The sequence below is a fragment of the Dromaius novaehollandiae genome, chromosome 7, assembly GCF_036370855.1.
Source record: "Dromaius novaehollandiae isolate bDroNov1 chromosome 7, bDroNov1.hap1, whole genome shotgun sequence".
Classification (NCBI taxonomy): Eukaryota; Metazoa; Chordata; class Aves; order Casuariiformes; family Dromaiidae; genus Dromaius; species Dromaius novaehollandiae.
The window spans coordinates 21,626,940-21,644,836 of NC_088104.1; the positions used below are offsets into that span (position 1 = coordinate 21,626,940).

At 35.0% G+C, this 17,897-nt stretch overlaps 1 protein-coding gene across 6 annotated transcripts in view; it reads left to right on the plus strand.

The window, feature by feature from the left end:
- LOC112979781 (sodium channel protein type 2 subunit alpha) overlaps nucleotides 1–15,976 on the plus strand; it is a 59,761-nt gene extending 43,785 nt beyond the window's left edge. For all 6 annotated transcript variants that reach the window (XM_064514871.1, XM_026094243.2, XM_026094258.2 and 3 more), the window contains 6 exons: nucleotides 5,613–5,894; nucleotides 7,423–7,476; nucleotides 8,704–8,841; nucleotides 9,950–10,054; nucleotides 11,130–11,400; nucleotides 12,636–15,976. In XM_064514871.1, the coding sequence (XP_064370941.1) occupies nucleotides 5,613–5,894; nucleotides 7,423–7,476; nucleotides 8,704–8,841; nucleotides 9,950–10,054; nucleotides 11,130–11,400; nucleotides 12,636–13,831 (2,046 nt within the window). In that variant the 3' untranslated portion in view covers nucleotides 13,832–15,976. The remainder of the gene's footprint in view (nucleotides 1–5,612; nucleotides 5,895–7,422; nucleotides 7,477–8,703; nucleotides 8,842–9,949; nucleotides 10,055–11,129; nucleotides 11,401–12,635) is intronic.
- The last annotated feature ends 1,921 nt before the right edge of the window (nucleotides 15,977–17,897 follow it).

Below are 17,897 nucleotides of genomic sequence, written 5' to 3' on the forward strand. Positions count from 1 at the left end.
TACAAGTATGTGCACATATACACACACATATATGCCTAACGTGTATTTCATATAAATATAAAATGCATAGCCTATCAAAAATCTATTAACATATTATTCTATTAATATTATTTGGCAGTTTTTGTTGCAAGTTAAAGGGCTTGTTATGAACTCCTATGTTAATAAGTAAATTGGCAATGTTTAAATGCCTTCTGTCTTTCAGATTAGATGACTTGCATTCTATTTGAGACATTTCTAGTATATCAGAGATGCAGCTAGTATTTTATTTTATGACTTCTGGCTTAAATTGGCTGCATACTGCTTTCCATATTGATTTTAAGATGTTGATTTTAATCTATAGAGCACTAAGTAGCCTGAAAACATATCAGAAGACTTTTTGTTGACAAAGTTGGATAGATTTGGGAAGTTACTGTCCCTAGCTGTTTGTTATCACCATATTGGTTTCTACGTCTGAAACTCTGAATTGCCCAGCTGGGCCCGCTCAGTCTATTTCAATGCAAAGTCAGACTGATTAGTTTAAATCACTTCTTTAGTGCACTGAAATGGACAAAGACTTTACGAAATCTATGACGTGACAGCTCTAGAAACATTTCTCTTAGGGGCAGTAGTCCACAACTGGGGGTGGTAGATGTTTCTAGCTCCAACCACAAGACAAGGGCTGCCTCAAGCCTTCAGAGTCCATCTGTTTGCCTGGGGCATATTGCCATAGAGCTAATCAGGAGATGCACTTGAGCTGAAAAGCTATTGCTATAATTAAAAAGGATCCATGTGTGAGCTCCCTACTGGAATCACTGCCCTTTGGCAGCCCAGGTTACAAGCTTATTAGTAAACTTATAAATTTACTTATGACTGTACTTATGACTGTTTGGTGACCTTCTGGAGAAAATGCAATGTTGTGTGTCTATGGAAATTAGTGGACTTCAACCGAAAAAGAAACACGCTTTGATGAAAGCTAAACAATTTAAATAGAAAATACCACTTCCTTGCCTCCAAGGAATCTTAGGGTCTCACAGGCCCTTTCTTCATGGGCTGCCAAGCTACTCTGCATTTCCTGTGGTACACTACCACATCTCTTCTTAACAGCTATGGAGCAATAGATAAGTGAATTATAGTCCAGCTGAGGAACAGGGCCATAGAGAAGGCCGAGACTATGTAATATTCAATCCATGAAAATATTTCTGTAACTAAACTTTTGGATGGCAGCCAAGAAAACCCTTTTTGGCTCAAATTATTAAGCTCTTTTTTCCTCCAAATTATTAAGCTTGCTTTTTGAGTGTGTTTTCTACTACCAGATCTCAATTTTCTGCAGAAAGCAGATACTTTCAATTTTGAAAAATGTATTTCAGTTAACCTCTCCTCCTATTTCCATAAAAATAATTTCAATAGAAATGTTTCAGTCACCATTTAACAAATTTTAGTAAAGTTAGCAATCTGAGTCCTTTTTACTAATTGTCTTTATGCAAGAGTTATCTCTAAACTAAGTGAGATTGATTGCATGTTTAGATTGATTGCTGCTCTTTTTCTTATTGAATAGCTACAGGGAAGGTCTGTTAAAGTTTTATTAAAATATTTTTCAAACAAAATCTATTTCATAGCTCTGCATCACCATAACTGTGGAGGTCCCTTTAAAAAATCATGTGGCCTTCTTTGTAGGTAAAGATAGTATATTTATACTCCGCTATGTAACAAAACTTCATATTCTTTGGACTTTTTCTATCTGAAAATCAGTCTGCACAACACTTCACCATCTTTGAGAGATTCTGAATGCTTTGTCAAAATATGAATTCTCATAGTTTCTTCAGTATAACACACTTTTTATTCCTACAGCATTTTTGGAAAAGAGAAAGTCTGGAGCTGTCTGTGACAAAGTTTGCATGTTCAGATCATGTCTGACAGCCCCATAACCATTCAGTATTCTAAGAAGCTATACATATTTTCTCTTCTGATGTGACGTACTTGTTTTCACAGTTAAAGAGAAAGTAAAGTTTTCATAAGTCTTCTTAGCAAGCTTTGTCAAAATGTTTCCTGTGTTTAGACTGGCTAAAGCATACACCTATTCTTTATTTTAAAAAATTCCTCCAGAACCATGCTGAAGCGAATTTGAAACTTTAGGTTGTTTACATCAGATATAAGATCCATGTAAAACCTCAATAATACCTGGCTAAAATGCACATCATCCCCCTCCCCCCCTTTTTTTTAACAATAGTGATGAGCAAAAAAAACGAATACAAAATATTACAAATTTTACATGTGCAGTAAATTGCTTAAGTGGCAATTTAATGTTGCAAGGAGAAAAAAAAATCACTTCCTATTGTGAAGGTTTACCGATAATTTTCAATCCCGCAACTTCCATGTTGGCGTAAAGTTTACCTAGTGATTTGATCCTGACCTACTAACTGTATCTCTTTGTAAAACACCTAGAGAGTTCTGACTTTAGCAAAAGACATAATAGGAAGCAGTAGGTGAAGTTAGATAACTTCATACTGTGTGAGATGCAGATTTCTATTAGTTAGGTGATTAACCATTTGAATAACTTTTCTATGGATATAATGAACTTTGCATTATTTAAAGTCATTAATTTCAGGCTTAATATATTTAAAGATACAGTAGTCCAAGTTGGTGAAGAAATTAGTACAACGAAATTCTAAGGCCTGATATATGGAAACTCAAGATACCTGTTCATAACATAATCTTTTTGCTGTTTAAAATCTGTAAACTGAAAATATGACAATGTAGTATAGTTTACTATTTGCATGGGCACTTATAATTACTTCCAGTGAGTATTATATATGTGCAAGAAATTCCATTCTACACATTTTACATTTTTAGTCTGCCATACTATTCCTTTTGGAATCTGGAAACAAATCTGGATTTGTTTCTCCTTCCCCCCCACCCTGAACTCATAATTCATAGAAAACATTCCCCCAAGGGAAAGCATGTGATGTTTCTCCTGCTTCTTCTCACCACTACTATTGCTAGAGGAAGTACACTTTAATTTGCAGTTTAGACTACATGAAAGTAGCCTGTGGGAGTATAATTAAGAATTATGCTGAGACATGATCGAACTATGTTCTCTCCCAACCAGCATCACTTACGCCTGTATGGTGCTAGTCCCATACTATCTTTTCCTAATCAGTAAAGGGCACTTTTTAATCTCTTTCTAATACTGTCCCCACTTTCACTAGGTATATGTTGCGGTCAGGCCTTGCCCTCTCTTCTCTAAGCCCTACCACCAATGGAAGCCAGGAGGTGTCTAGATCACTGTTTTCCTTGATGTTCTGTCTCAAATGATTCATATTACAAGCTGGTCTTTTTATAGCTTCAGGACTTAGACTAAAAAGAGAAAAAGTAGGTCAACTGTAGAAATGCAGCAGTTATGGAAAGAATAACATGACTGGACCTGCAGCTGTAAGAGAAAGAGACTTCTTGGGTGTAATGAGACTGAAAGCTTGAGGAAAAATATCTTCACTTCAGTAACTATCCCTTTGTATCTCAATAACTATTTCTGATGGATGATATTATTACATTTAAGAAATCTAGTTATATTTTTAAGGAGAAGAATCGAGATAAGCTTAAGTAAAAATGTTTTCTTATATACTACCTTTTTTCAAAAATATTCCAGAATATGTAGATTTTGGCAAAAAAATCTGTATCCATTTATTACTTCCAGTCAAGTTTCCCACTAAAATCAATGGATTCACAGATTTCACATTAAAATTATTTCAACATTCATATTAAACTAATAATTTGTTTAAGTCAAACTATTCTTCTATCCGTGGCCTTCTACAGTCATGTCATCGACAAAGGTGAAAGTACAGGTTGGTCAACAGAAGACAGCACTGGAGAAATACTCAGGATTTACCCATTAGTCAGGGAATCATCTCTGCCCTGCTGATGAGCAATAAAATGCTGTATTATTTTTGCTTATTGATCTGTAAAAGGTATCGCTACAGATTTTTAGTATGAGTAACAAACTACTTTGAGTTTTTAAATTTCCCTATTAAAAATCAACATTTTTTTACAATATGTGACTTTTTTTCTGATTATGACATATAAATGTCTGATTTAAAGACATTTGGGCAAAAAACAAATCTGCACTGAAGTATGGAGAAAGTTCGTCCATCGTTCTATGCATTTTAGAGAGTCATAGAGTAATTTATGTTGAAAGGAACCTCATCTGGTCCAACTCCTAAATTTAACATAACAACAATTTCATTGAAGACATATGAGATCTCGAATATTGCCCAAAGTATGTAGCACCCCAAAAAGGTATTGTTTTGACAGGAATGGATCCATGAAAGTGCAAGAAATAGTTTTCCTTTCCTTCATGGAGGTGATGTTCATCATCTACTCTAACATTTAAAGTTTTTTTTTTTCTATTGTATAAAATGCCAATGAATGAGAGATGATCTACCTGGATGACTAGTTTAACAAGTAATTGAATCTATGGAGCCTATTAATTGTAGATATACGCTTAATGCCAGTATGTTTTACAGGCTTAAGCTACATATTTATGTTTCAAACAGAAAGAGATAAGATAGTGTGCAAAAGATCTGTTGTAGTACCCACATCATATAAACTAAATGAATTATAAATAATCACATCTATGTAGTGCCTAGTGTCCTACATTTTTAAAACAAAATCTTCATTAGGTTATAAGGATATGATTCAATTGTTTTTGCAAAACTGCTATTGGTGATCCATAGCTATTAAAGTGTATAATATTAGACTTATTTACAAACAAATTTAAAATAGTTAACTTTCTTGCAGTTCATCAATTTCATCATCAAATAAATCATTCTCATTCATAATGGACCTGCTTTCTCCCCAACTTTCTTTTCTTTACTTCTTCGTTTGATTCTGGCATGTTTTTAATCATCAGTCATCATACATTAACACATTCTGCATTTTTCTTTCGTGAAGTCTGATTTTCCCCAAAATAATTTGGAAATTAAATCAAGTCTCTCTGTTCTTGGAGCTATTTGCCACTTGTCTGAACAGCTTTTATGTGTTTGGATACTTAGCCAATTTCCTGGTTTGAATATATATCTGCTTTTCTGCTTTTGTATATGACCATGCAAATCAACATGCACACATCCCTTAATTTTCTTTTATTTAAAAGACATTTCAAAATCACTTTCAATTAAAAATTTGCTCAGTAATATTGATTTGGACTGTTTCTCCAGTAAATAAATAGTAGAAACAAGTTTGTTGTGTTTGATGCAATAAGTTATTAGAAGAATACGTAAAAATACAGATATGGTTTTGCAGACTTACATGAAGTAAATAGTCTAAAAAGAAGAATTAAATAATGCTGTTTTTTCTGTTTTTCTCAGAATTCTTTTTACCTATTTGTTCTTCTATTTTCATTTTTTAAAGCTACCATTTGCTGTTATGCTATATTATTGCTATATGTTTTTCCTTCATATTATGTTGACATTTTATCTTTCTTCTATACCTCTTTTCTTACTTGTTACTCTTAACGATTCAAAAAGCAAAATACAGATGTTAGAATTAAAATAATGTGTAACATTTAAAACTGATAAAGCATTTTTAAGATACTGGTGCCTGTGATCTTACGCTCTGTCTCCTTGGTTTCATTTGTACACTAGGTGGTTGTGAATGCCCTCCTAGGAGCAATTCCATCCATTATGAATGTGCTTCTTGTTTGCCTTATATTCTGGCTGATCTTCAGTATCATGGGAGTAAATTTATTTGCTGGAAAATTTTACTACTGTGTTAACACTACAACTGATGAGAGATTTGATATCAGCCAAATCAACAACTATAGCCAATGTGAGGAGCTCATAAAAAACAATGAAACTGCTCGATGGAAGAATGTGAAGGTTAACTTTGATAACGTAGGCCTTGGCTATCTGTCACTGCTTCAAGTAGTAAGTCACTATTTCTGTTTCTATATTTCTGTTGTTTAATCGTAACAGTCAAAAGTAGTTTCTTTAAGAAATCATTTAGGTTTGCAATTATGCTTATAAAAATCCTTTACACAGAAATGTGGAGTACATGTTTTAAAAACACAGAATCACATATGTGTGTGTGTGTGTGTGTGTGTGTGTATGTATTTATGTATGTATGCAGAAATGGATATTTAACATATATAAAGCGTATCTGTGAACTTCTCTTCAAATATATATCTGCCTTGCATCTCTGTTCAACTGATTATACTAGCTCCTTCTGTGTTGGAAGTCAAGTTTGGTAATCAGGAAAACTATCAAAGGTATATAGCCAAAATAATACACCTATAAACCAAATAAAAGGCAAAAATGAATTCTAGAAAGAAACTGAGCAGATGAATGTCGGCAGTACAGAATTCCTGTGAGGCTGGAAAGAATGCTGTTTAGGAGATTAGGTCATAAGATGTGAACTTCTGGGGCACATGGGAAGGTTTGGCGCTTTCAGGATACCCACAACTGAGATCAAAGCTTTAACTTTGGGACATTCCATTCATTTTTATTAATACTTGTATCCCTGTTTTTAAAACTTTTGCGAAATGTTATCTCTCATATTAGTGAAATCCTTGTATTTCACAAGATGCTGACTTAAAACCACTCTATGCAAACATGCCTGCCACATGCAAGATACTTTTTCTTTCTTTCTTGAAGTTTGTAAGAATCCCGAGAATTCATACATTCAGAATTGCAGGCATTTCCCTTATCTTTCTGATTTTTAGAGTTATAATATATCCTTTCCAGCTGGGATATCCTTTGTTAACTTCTTTCCCTCCACAAGGCTGCGTATTTTAGGGAAGCACTTCATCATAACTGATAAGATAGTTCTCCCTGTATTCATCGTTTATAATGTGTTAATTAATTGTGACAGATTAGTTGTCATGGGCACTGGAAAAATAATAATTCCTGGTCTAGAGTTAAGTTAATTCCTGTGAACTAGAAAGGTAAATAATTTTGAGCTCCTGCTCAGGAACTATAGAGTATCACTGCAACTGTTGAAAAGTGTCATGCCTTTGAGCCAAGAACTGGTGATGGCTTAAAGTGTGGGATAAATTCATGACTCCACAGAAGTAATATAAACAGTAGAGGCTATAAAGACTATGATAAAAGAAAATATGTAATTCAAACCCAATTCAACTTAGCTGCATTGAGTCAACATCAAGTACACTTACTCTGCTGTAACACAGAAAATAACTTTTATATCAGATATTACTCATAATGGATAAAAGTTCTTAATAAGATGTTGTGTCCTCTGTAGTAAAATATTAGACATTGCTTGCAATTCTTATATACAAATAAAAAACACAATAGAAAGCAAGAATCACCTATTAATATTGTACCATGCTGGTGTTTATTATGAGCCTTTGAGACATTTAGTCTTCACCTCTTAAACAATGTTTCTGACAAGCCATTTTCCAGGAAAAGCATAAGATAAACACAACTGTTCTGCTTATAGGCTACATTTAAAGGATGGATGGATATCATGTATGCAGCTGTGGATTCTCGTAATGTAAGTATACTCCCTTGACTCCATTTGTTTTGACTGCATGAGCTCCAAGATTCAAGAATGTATTTTTAACATCTTTCAGAAATAACAGTAAAAATGAGAGAACAAGGGGTTATTATAGTTTTATAGTTAGAGCAAATGGAGACCATAGGAAAAATACAAGAGACAAAGAGAGCAGAGGAGCAATTGAAAGCATTCTGCGTTCTCAGTGGTACAGTCGGACCAAATTTCCTAAATTCCACAGCAGACTGCACTATTGCCATGAAATGTGTTTTCCTGCTATCATTATGTGCCTTGAGGTATTACTTACATTTGGAAATAGGAACTGATAGCTTAGAGATGATTGTTTATAACACTGATTGTTTTTTTTAAGGTTGATACTGAGCCTTGCAGGCAGCTTGGTGCCTTTCCTCAGGGCACAGCTCTTATTCTCAACTCAACCTGTGCATTTTCTTACCCTTTTGCCTTCCCCTTTCTCCCTTGGTACAAGTTGTGCACTAGCTCTAAGTAGAGAACTGCATAAACTATACTGGTAACCCCCTAGCCTTTTTGGTAAGCTGCGCTCACAGAGAGAGGCCTGTTTTTGTGTAATAAATGTGCATAGCTATACCAAGAAAGTATGCTTACTCTAAACGTGCTTTGGATGCCTCCCTTTAGACAGCCTATGCCCATTAAGCTGTGAAGGATGTGTGCTGTGACCAGTGCATACTTTGAGTTAAAACTCAGGTTAAAGCAAGGGTCAGCTGCAGGGAAACTGCCAGAGCAGTGAGATAAAACAGTGAGAGAAGAAGTTACATAAAAATGGCAACTCATGGTACAAATACTAAAATCCATTGCAGTTTACCGAGCACCCATAGCAGTGAAAGCTCCACAGGCCCACGTCAGGGCCTTCCCGTGAGATATATGGGAAAATTCACGCCTTTAAGAGCTGTTTTTTCATGCTGGCTATAGATTCAGACAGATGGTACTATGCTAGTTTAAACGAATTGTGTCTTCAGTATTTTTTCGGCACTCAAATAGGCCAGTTACGTTTTCTAAATGAAAGATCAGGTTCTATAGCAGAGCCCTTTGTCAAGGTTGTAAATTCGGGGATTGCACAACAGTGGGATACGTGTGACCTTGAGCATAAGAAGCAAAGGTCAGAGTGACAAAGCCCTGAATTCTACCCAGCAGATGTTTGATTCCGTGTTCACAGTTAAAATAAGGCTTAGTATCTATGCATTTTTGCAGGTCTTGGATCAACCTAAGTATGAAGATAACCTGTACATGTATCTTTACTTTGTCATCTTTATCATCTTTGGATCATTCTTTACCTTGAACCTTTTCATTGGTGTCATCATAGACAATTTCAACCAGCAGAAAAAGAAGATAAGTACTTCATTATTATTCAGAGAAAAAGCTAAAAAATACTTCTTTTGGGTCCCTCCACAATGATTTTATTAATAAAATATATTTTCATATTTTATGATAAATTAACATGTGCCTTACATATTACATACATTAAATTATTAAGACTGGACAGTTTGGTATGATGAGAGGTTGGTGGACAATGACACTGTAAATCTGTCCATGTATAGTGGAACGCTCAGTATCATCTGTGTGAAGATGGGGTTTGGCGCTGGAGTCTTTAACTGAATCATAAAAAGGCTAACCATTGCAATAGCTAAATGTAGCTTTAAAAATTCTTACGTAGGTTGCCTTCATAACTCAGAGCTCATCAGTTCTGATCCCTAATAATAAACATTGTTATCTTTACTTTTATTCTCTTTAGTGTTAGTATTTTGTCAGCACTGCATCCAAAATACCAGTCTTTCAGCTGCAGAACTTAACTAAAGTATGGTTACACAAAAAGTTATTACAGTAGTGGAAGTGCTTCTGAATGCATGTGCTTCCTTTAGAAATTGGTTGAGATGGTGAGATGCTTTTTTTTTTCCTACTCACTCCACGTAGTAATTTCAGGAACTCCAAATTCAAGTCCCTAATGCCAGGAGAGGAAGAGGGTGTGAAATCTGATTGTGTGGATCCCTCCTAGTTCTCCTTTGGTATCATAGTTATCAATACTGAAATTATTCCAAAATGTACTACCGAGGAGAAACAAGCAAAAGGGATTGGAATAGTTTATCAGTCTGAGTCTCAGAATAACTGAAGGAATTTAGTAAAAGAAAGAAAAAGCACCTCTCTTGCCTGAAAGCTCCCATCCTCCGCAATTCCCCTTTCCCCGGTGAACACCAGAGGTCCATTACAAAAATTTAAAGTTCAAGAGCCTCTCAGAAAAGATCTAAACATTTAGAATGGAAGGTGTAAAGCAGTTCTTCTGCTTCCAATCACAACAAAACAAGACTTTTATGTCTTTCCTAACTTCTTCTACAGATGAGAGGGTGAACAAGAGTTATAATTATTGCTGCTCTGTATTTCTGGTTATAAGTAATTAAGGCAAGATATGTGATTGTAACCAGTTTTTGTTTCATTGCTTTACTTTGGAGGTCAAGACATTTTTATGACAGAAGAACAGAAGAAATACTACAATGCAATGAAAAAATTGGGTTCAAAGAAACCACAAAAACCTATACCTCGACCAGCAGTAAGAATGAAAATCTTGTTTCTTATTTTTACATTTATTTAATAATTGGACTGTTTTAACTAAGCCATAGGCTGAATTAAATTGTAATCTAAAAGAACAAATGATATAAGACAAGCTTCATCCATTCAAAATCCAATGTTTTTTTTGTCTTTTGTAATCTGCTTGAATATGTAGGACTCTTCCATTTCCTTTTTTTTCCTCATTTTCTCTCTGCTGATGACAATGACATTTTACATGGCATTTTTTCAAAGCACTGGTTTAGCTAGAAGAATCAATTGTGCCAGTGTATTTGTCAAAATATCTAAGCCTTAGGATACAGTCATTTTCAATAGCCAAGAAAGGTTCTCTGAAACTACTGTGTAAGGGCAACTTACCATATTATTGCCTGGAAAAAAGTCCTTCTTGTCTGTCACACTCCTGTCCTACAATACGAATCCCTACAACAGCTTGCTCTCCCAAGCAGGGCTACCTGCATGCTACAGAGCAGGGCTTGGCTTGGGCCAGAACGTGATTCCAGTTCTGCAGTTCCAGTTCTGCTTGTGAAACCTTCTGGAGCCAGTTCAGTGGCCAGTTCAGCCCTCAGTAATTTATCTATAGCTGAGAAATGGAAGACAGATTTTTTAAATGCTATTTTGGTAGCATGGAGACTACTGAACTCTGGGCTTGAAAACTTTGTATGTTTTCTGGCTGATGAAGTGCTATCAACTCTTCAGCCTGCCTGCCAGCACCCCGTACCGCCCCCTTTTTTTTTCAAAGTTTGCCGAGTTAAACATTCATTCAATAGTCTGTTTCACAAAAGCATACAGTGAATTGGTTTGAGATGGCAAAGTCTTCCCTGCAACTTTAAAAAATGCACCACGTTTTTAAGTCTTCCCTTCAGTGCTTGTAAATACCATAATTGCATGCCTATTTGATTTGTGTTTACATATACAAACTGGAAAATTCATACAAATGGAGGACTTCATGGAAGACATGAAATCATTTGCATGTACACCACAAGATTCAGTTAATTTGTAACAATTTGGAAAAAGAAATTCTACCAATGCATATCAAAATGATTCTTTTTTTTCCACAGAACAAATTCCAAGGCATGGTCTTTGATTTTGTAACAAAACAAGCATTTGATATCAGTATCATGATACTTATCTGCCTTAACATGGTCACAATGATGGTAGAAACAGATGACCAGAGTGAAGATATGGAAAACATTTTATACTGGATTAACTTGGTGTTTATTGTACTTTTCACTGGAGAATGTGTCCTGAAATTGATTTCACTTCGCCATTACTACTTTACTATAGGCTGGAATATTTTTGATTTTGTGGTTGTCATTCTCTCTATAGTAGGTAAGAACAATTCATTTTCATGAAAGAGCTAATTCAGTGGAAACTGAAAATTTATTTTTGGAATTTGAAGTCTATTTGCATTTGGGTTCAGCACTGTCACTAGAATGTCTGACTTCAGTTTTTCTGTCTTCTGATTTCATATTATTCATAAAATAATTGAACAGCATGGAAGAGAATTTTTATCAATAGGTTTCATATACTCTGACTTTTCCATTAGTTGAAATTAGACCTTTGTTCTGAATTCAGTAGAAATTCCATAGCACCTCACCACAGAAACAAATCAAGAAAGGAACAGTGATTTTGACCCTAACAGTGCCTAAATCCAAGAGCAGAATCTGTGTGGGACTGTTGTTAGGCAAACACGCTAGGTAGCATTTTAGGATGCCACGCAGCGGTGTAAAACCCTTGGCTTTCTTCAGAGCTGTGTTTGCCAAGGAGAGGTCTTACACCTGAGCTAATGTGAGCAAATGGACAAGCAGAGCTGAAGCACATGTAGTAATAAATATATGGCTTCACTAATCTTTCCTTTATCTAGAGCAGAAAACTGGAAAGACCTTGAATAAAAATTCTTTCATTTTAACTTCTCAGAGCTCCTTACTAAACAAACTGGTTTTGTCATTTTTGGATGGAAACAGGCCATAGTTACTGTTTTTCTGCTTCTCTGAGGCCCATAATATAATGCCCACCTCTGCTGCTCTCTGATGGGTTCTGTGAAGCCTCTATATTATCAGTTTATTTATGTTTGGAATTGCTGTGTCATTATTATTAAATTTGTGGTCATGTTATTTCATGTGTGATTAACAAGTTACAGTTCCCTTCAAACCTTTTTATTTGAATATTTATTTGAATACTGTAAGAAGAAAGATATTCTTCTGATCTCAGCATTTGCTCATCTACACCACACTAATTAGCAGTTTGTCCTAGAAAACTTGCCTTGTATATGTGAGTGTGTTTGTATATATAGTCATATAATTAATACATAGAAATCTCTTTGATGCACTTTTTCATTACTCTGCAAACTGCTTCAGAAGTTCTGTTGGGATTTATGGATTTCCATAGCATACCAAAGTTTAAAAGTTTTTTTAAAAAGAACTGAAAGGCTGGAAGCCAAATTTCTAAAATCTCTTCAAATTTGCTTTTCTTCTAAAAGATCTGCAATGTTTGTAGAATAAATCTTTAGCAGTGGCTTTTAAATGTAATAATATTCTTTACTAATTTAACTTGTTTTTCAACAGGTATGTTCTTAGCTGAGATGATTGAGAAATATTTTGTATCCCCCACACTATTCAGAGTCATTCGACTTGCCAGAATAGGTCGAATCCTGCGTCTCATTAAGGGCGCTAAGGGCATCCGCACTCTGCTTTTTGCTTTGATGATGTCTCTTCCTGCTTTGTTCAACATTGGTCTGCTGCTGTTCCTGGTCATGTTTATCTATGCCATATTTGGGATGTCCAACTTTGCCTATGTCAAGAGGGAAGTTGGGATTGATGACATGTTCAATTTTGAAACGTTTGGCAACAGCATGATCTGTCTCTTCCAAATTACCACATCTGCTGGCTGGGATGGCCTGTTAGCCCCAATTCTCAACAGTGGGGAACCAGACTGTGACCCTCATAAAGATCATCCGGGCAGCTCTGTTAAAGGAGACTGCGGCAACCCTTCCGTTGGGATTTTCTTCTTTGTCAGCTACATTATCATATCGTTTCTGGTAGTGGTGAACATGTACATTGCTGTGATTTTGGAGAACTTCAGTGTTGCTACTGAAGAAAGTGCTGAGCCCTTGAGCGAGGATGACTTTGAGATGTTCTATGAAGTCTGGGAGAAGTTTGATCCAGATGCAACACAATTCATAGAGTTCAGTAAACTATCAGATTTTGCAGCTTCATTAGATCCTCCTCTTCTTATAGCAAAGCCAAACAAAGTCCAGCTTATTGCAATGGATCTGCCCATGGTAAGTGGTGACAGAATTCACTGCCTTGACATCTTGTTTGCTTTCACGAAGCGTGTTTTGGGGGAAAGTGGAGAGATGGATGCCCTCAGAATCCAGATGGAAGATCGGTTTATGGCAGCCAATCCTTCTAAAGTCTCCTATGAACCAATTACAACCACATTAAAACGAAAACAGGAGGAGGTGTCTGCTGTCATCATTCAGCGTGCTTTCAGACGTCATCTTTTAAGGCAAAAAGTCAAAAAAGTTTCATGTATATTTAATCAGGATAAAGATAAAGATGAGGATGATCTGCCCATGAAAGAAGATATGATTATGGATAAACTAAATGAGAACTCCACTCCAGAAAAAACAGATATGACCCCCTCCACCACATCCCCCCCATCCTATGATAGTGTAACAAAGCCGGACAAGGATAAATATGAAAAGGACAAATCAGAGAAAGAAGATAAAGGTAAAGACAGCAGGGAAACTAAAAAGTAACAGAGAATTCTGTTTGTGATAAACTGTTTACAGCATGAGAAAGTCATGTATCTGTGTCACCAGGACTCCTGTAGGAGGTACATGCCAAACTGACAGTTTTTACATATATAAATATATATATAAATAATTATATATATATATATAAAAGGTCAGTGCCTATAATAAGACAGTGACCCCTCCTCATCAAACTGCAACTCTGTAAAACAGGGTAACATCTTGACAGGAGGTTGTTGTTTTTATTACCAGCTGACACTGCTGAAGGGAAGACAAAATGGCCAATCAGACTGTAGGGACCAGTTAAAAAAAGGTGCGAACCTATGAATATCTGTGTTTAACATGAAACACTGAGTAAAATAATTATATCCACTGTTTGCATTTCAACAGCCACATTTGCCATATTTTTACAAAAATCAGTGTTGGTGAATTTATCATTTTTTAATTCACAGGTTGTTTACTATTATATGTGACTATTTTTGTAAATGGGTTTTATGTTGGGGAAGGGGGTATGAGAACCAGGTGTTCCACTCTCGGATTCTCTATAATGTACAGACAGAAGTGATTTGCATGAAGGCATGCTGCACTTGTAGTTCATGCATGGAAAAACATGACGTCGCACAAAGCAACAGAGTCTAACTACTTCCACGTTTCAGGGTGGCTCTACATTTTGAGGTGCTTAATAACAGTATCCATCTAGTGTCTCATCCAGAGAAATCTTAATGTGCCTGTAAAGTCCCATAGAGTCTACAGTAATAGAACAGATGTTTTATTTTTTCATAAGTCATTAAACTGTAGTTGAATAAACTCTGCATAAAAAATTTACTGGGGGATATAAGGTCCATTTTAAAGCATTCTTCTGTAGAGAACAGCTTACCTGAACTTGGGAAATTGAATTTATCAAAACCCCACAAAACTAAATGATTATAAAGTTGTTCTGCTTCACCCTGCAGTATCGTTTAGCCATCTTCTGCTCTCAGCAAGGTTGACATTGTATGTGTTGATAAAATAATACCGTCTATGTAAATAGTTATTTTATCCTGTGGTGCATGTTTGAGCAAACAAATAATGACCTGTGCACAATATTTATTGCATCAAATATGTACCACAATAAGTGTAGTTTGCAAGCTTTTAACAGCTAATATGAAGTATTCTGTACCATTATAGATAGTTTGGAAGCTATCACTGATGCATGTTTATCTTGCCTTTGCTGCTGTAATTTTACTCCTTCCACTGTTAAAAGTCTAATATGGGAAGCCATATCTCAGTGGTTAAGTGAAACAAATTGTTCAATCAGTCATCATTCTTTCATGACATCAAGCAATAGTTTGCAGCTATTTAAGAGCTTCTTGCTTTGCATTCTAAAATTTTAAGTGAACACTGTACGGTGTATAGTCAGACTGTACAGGATATGTTGCAAACTGCTTAATCTGTTGAAAATACATGGATAGAATTTTCTAAGAAAGTATAAATATTGTAAAAATATCATTTTATTTTATTTTTCAGCGTTTTGTACATAAAATAAGAAATGAGAATTATCTTCAGGTTGATGTCACTGTCACTTTTGTTACTTTCTATCCATAGCACTTTTTAATTCGAGAACTTCACAAAATAAGAAAAAAGGAGAGAATGGGGTAGCTTTAGGTTTCTGCTTTTTTATTAGTACTGTATTTTTGCACACATTTTAATGTGAAATAAGTTTCAAACTGAGTCCAAAATGCACTTGCTTCCAAATAGGTATAACTTGTAATTGAAATGTGGTTGGGAAGATTTGTTTAAAATTCTAGCACTGCCTGCATCAGAAGTTTCAAGATAGTCTTTTTATTCATGAAATCTCTACCAGTGTTTGTTTACATAGACTATTCTTATTCTTGTTGATTCATGCTGCACTAGAACTGTTCTAAATATAATATGGGATCCACAATGGTTTTTTTTTTTTCCACAGGAATTAAATAGCAAACTTGTATAACTGAGCACATCAGGACATTTTGTGTTTCTAACACAAGCAAAAATTTGATGTTAATTCCTCCTTTTACAAAAATAATGACTTGTGTGTCGGTGAACTGCATGCAGGAAAATGCTATTACCATAAAGAACAGTAAACCACATTACAGTTGAGCCAAAAGAATAAAGACTTCATTTTTTATTGTATTTAATTGTTCTGTCTTTGTTTTAATCACTAAAAGCTATTGGCTATCAAAAGGTGCTATGAAAAAATTAATATATAAAATACAGGAGTAGTGATTAAAAGTCATTATAATAATAGAACTGTAAAAAGTAAAAAAATTGAAGCTTTATACTTTTGAAAATATCTATAATTAATTTGATTTGCACTTATATTCTTCAGGTGATTAATCCTATTTGAAATTATTGTGCAGTAGGATAATGTTTATATACATGATGCTTAAAACCCTTTTTCACATCAGGTATTCTGAGACAACTAGAAAAGCAGATGTTACAGAAATTATCTAGCTACAAAGCCTACAAACCAGTATGTATAATCTCAATGATATTTTACATTTGAAGTCAAGAATCATCTTTATGTTATAAGGAAAACTTTGTATGCTACAGAATTTGTAAAATATTTATAATTGATTATTTTACTTTAAGGCATGAGGAGGTGACTGAAGTCAGTGGACACTCTGCTGGAAGTTTTGGTAAAGCATCGAATCCATAAGATTTTTATTTATCTTAGGGTGCTGAGTGCAATTCGCCATAGAAGTTTAATATTATTTTCATACTATGAAAAATATGAAAAATAATATTAAACTTTTATGCTGAATTTATACACAGCACTTTTCACTGTAAAGGAACTGGCGTATGCACTGAATGATTCACATATGCCTATGTAAGTGTTAATACCAGAATACAGAAGGTAGGTGTAGAACAGTATTGCAAGAGTAGCAGCAGTGGAATTGAGGAAAAATTTTGAATGAGAACAAAGATGTGAAATACACATTTACTGAAGTGCTATGAGATTTCTATGAGATTTCTAATATAAAAACAACAGAAAGGTCATTGAGAAAGTTAGGTAAATTTATCCTGTATTTTATTTTTCTGTCTTCTGTTAGATGACCTTCACTGCTTACAAATTCAGTGGCTCCCTATTGGAGAAATGTTTGGGGGGGAAGAGGCTCTCATATAAATCAACTTTACCTTGTGTCAGTCTTGTCATGCAAATTTCCTAACTCCACTTTACAGAATCTATTATGAGGTGCTTGAAATTATTATGGAAAAATGCATTATATTGAAGTATTTCTTGCTTCTTCCCTAGCTGGGCTTCCTAAACTCTAAGATACAAAGTCTTTTCTGTAAATTTGAGGAGCAAGAAGTTGTCATAAGGCTATCTTATGACTATGACAGGATTATTTTCTCAATGCATTAAAGAGACTGTTCATTTACACTATTGCAGAGTGGTCTGTGATCCTATAAAAATGCTAAAACTGGTTCTGAAAAAAAAAAGCATTTGATACACTAGGAGGAGAAGAGTCAAATTTTTAGGTAGCAATCAAATTTAAGTGCTATTTCTAAAGAGAAATTCGGTCTGTTGTAAATTTCCAATAATGCCTTTAGGATGGGATACATTAAACAAATTAAAAGCCAGGGAAAACAGGCACAATCCCAAATAATCACTTCAAATACCTTATACTGTATCTCATCTACATGAAGAATGATACCGTATGTCTTGTAATCCTACCCTGAATGTGTGCAGACATGTCTCTACAGAGCATCAGGCAGGATAACCGGACATACCTAATTGTGTATTTGATGTATAAATCTTAGCTTTGGATGTGGACCCTAGACCAGGACAAAACCTCCCAAATGGCCTTTGCCCAAACGGAGCAGTAGGATGGTTTCCTTCATCTTCTCAGAGTATTCAACCACTAATGATCTGTTGAGATTGTTTAATCCAGATTTGGGAAATCAGTATTAGTATACTAAGTACAGCAAGCTCTTGGGCCACAGTGTTGCAATTAGAATTTTTATCTCTGCCTACAAAAAAATCAGTTGTCTAAGAAAGGGAGAGACTAGAGGATCTCAAATTCTGTAACTTAGGTACTGAATTTATGGC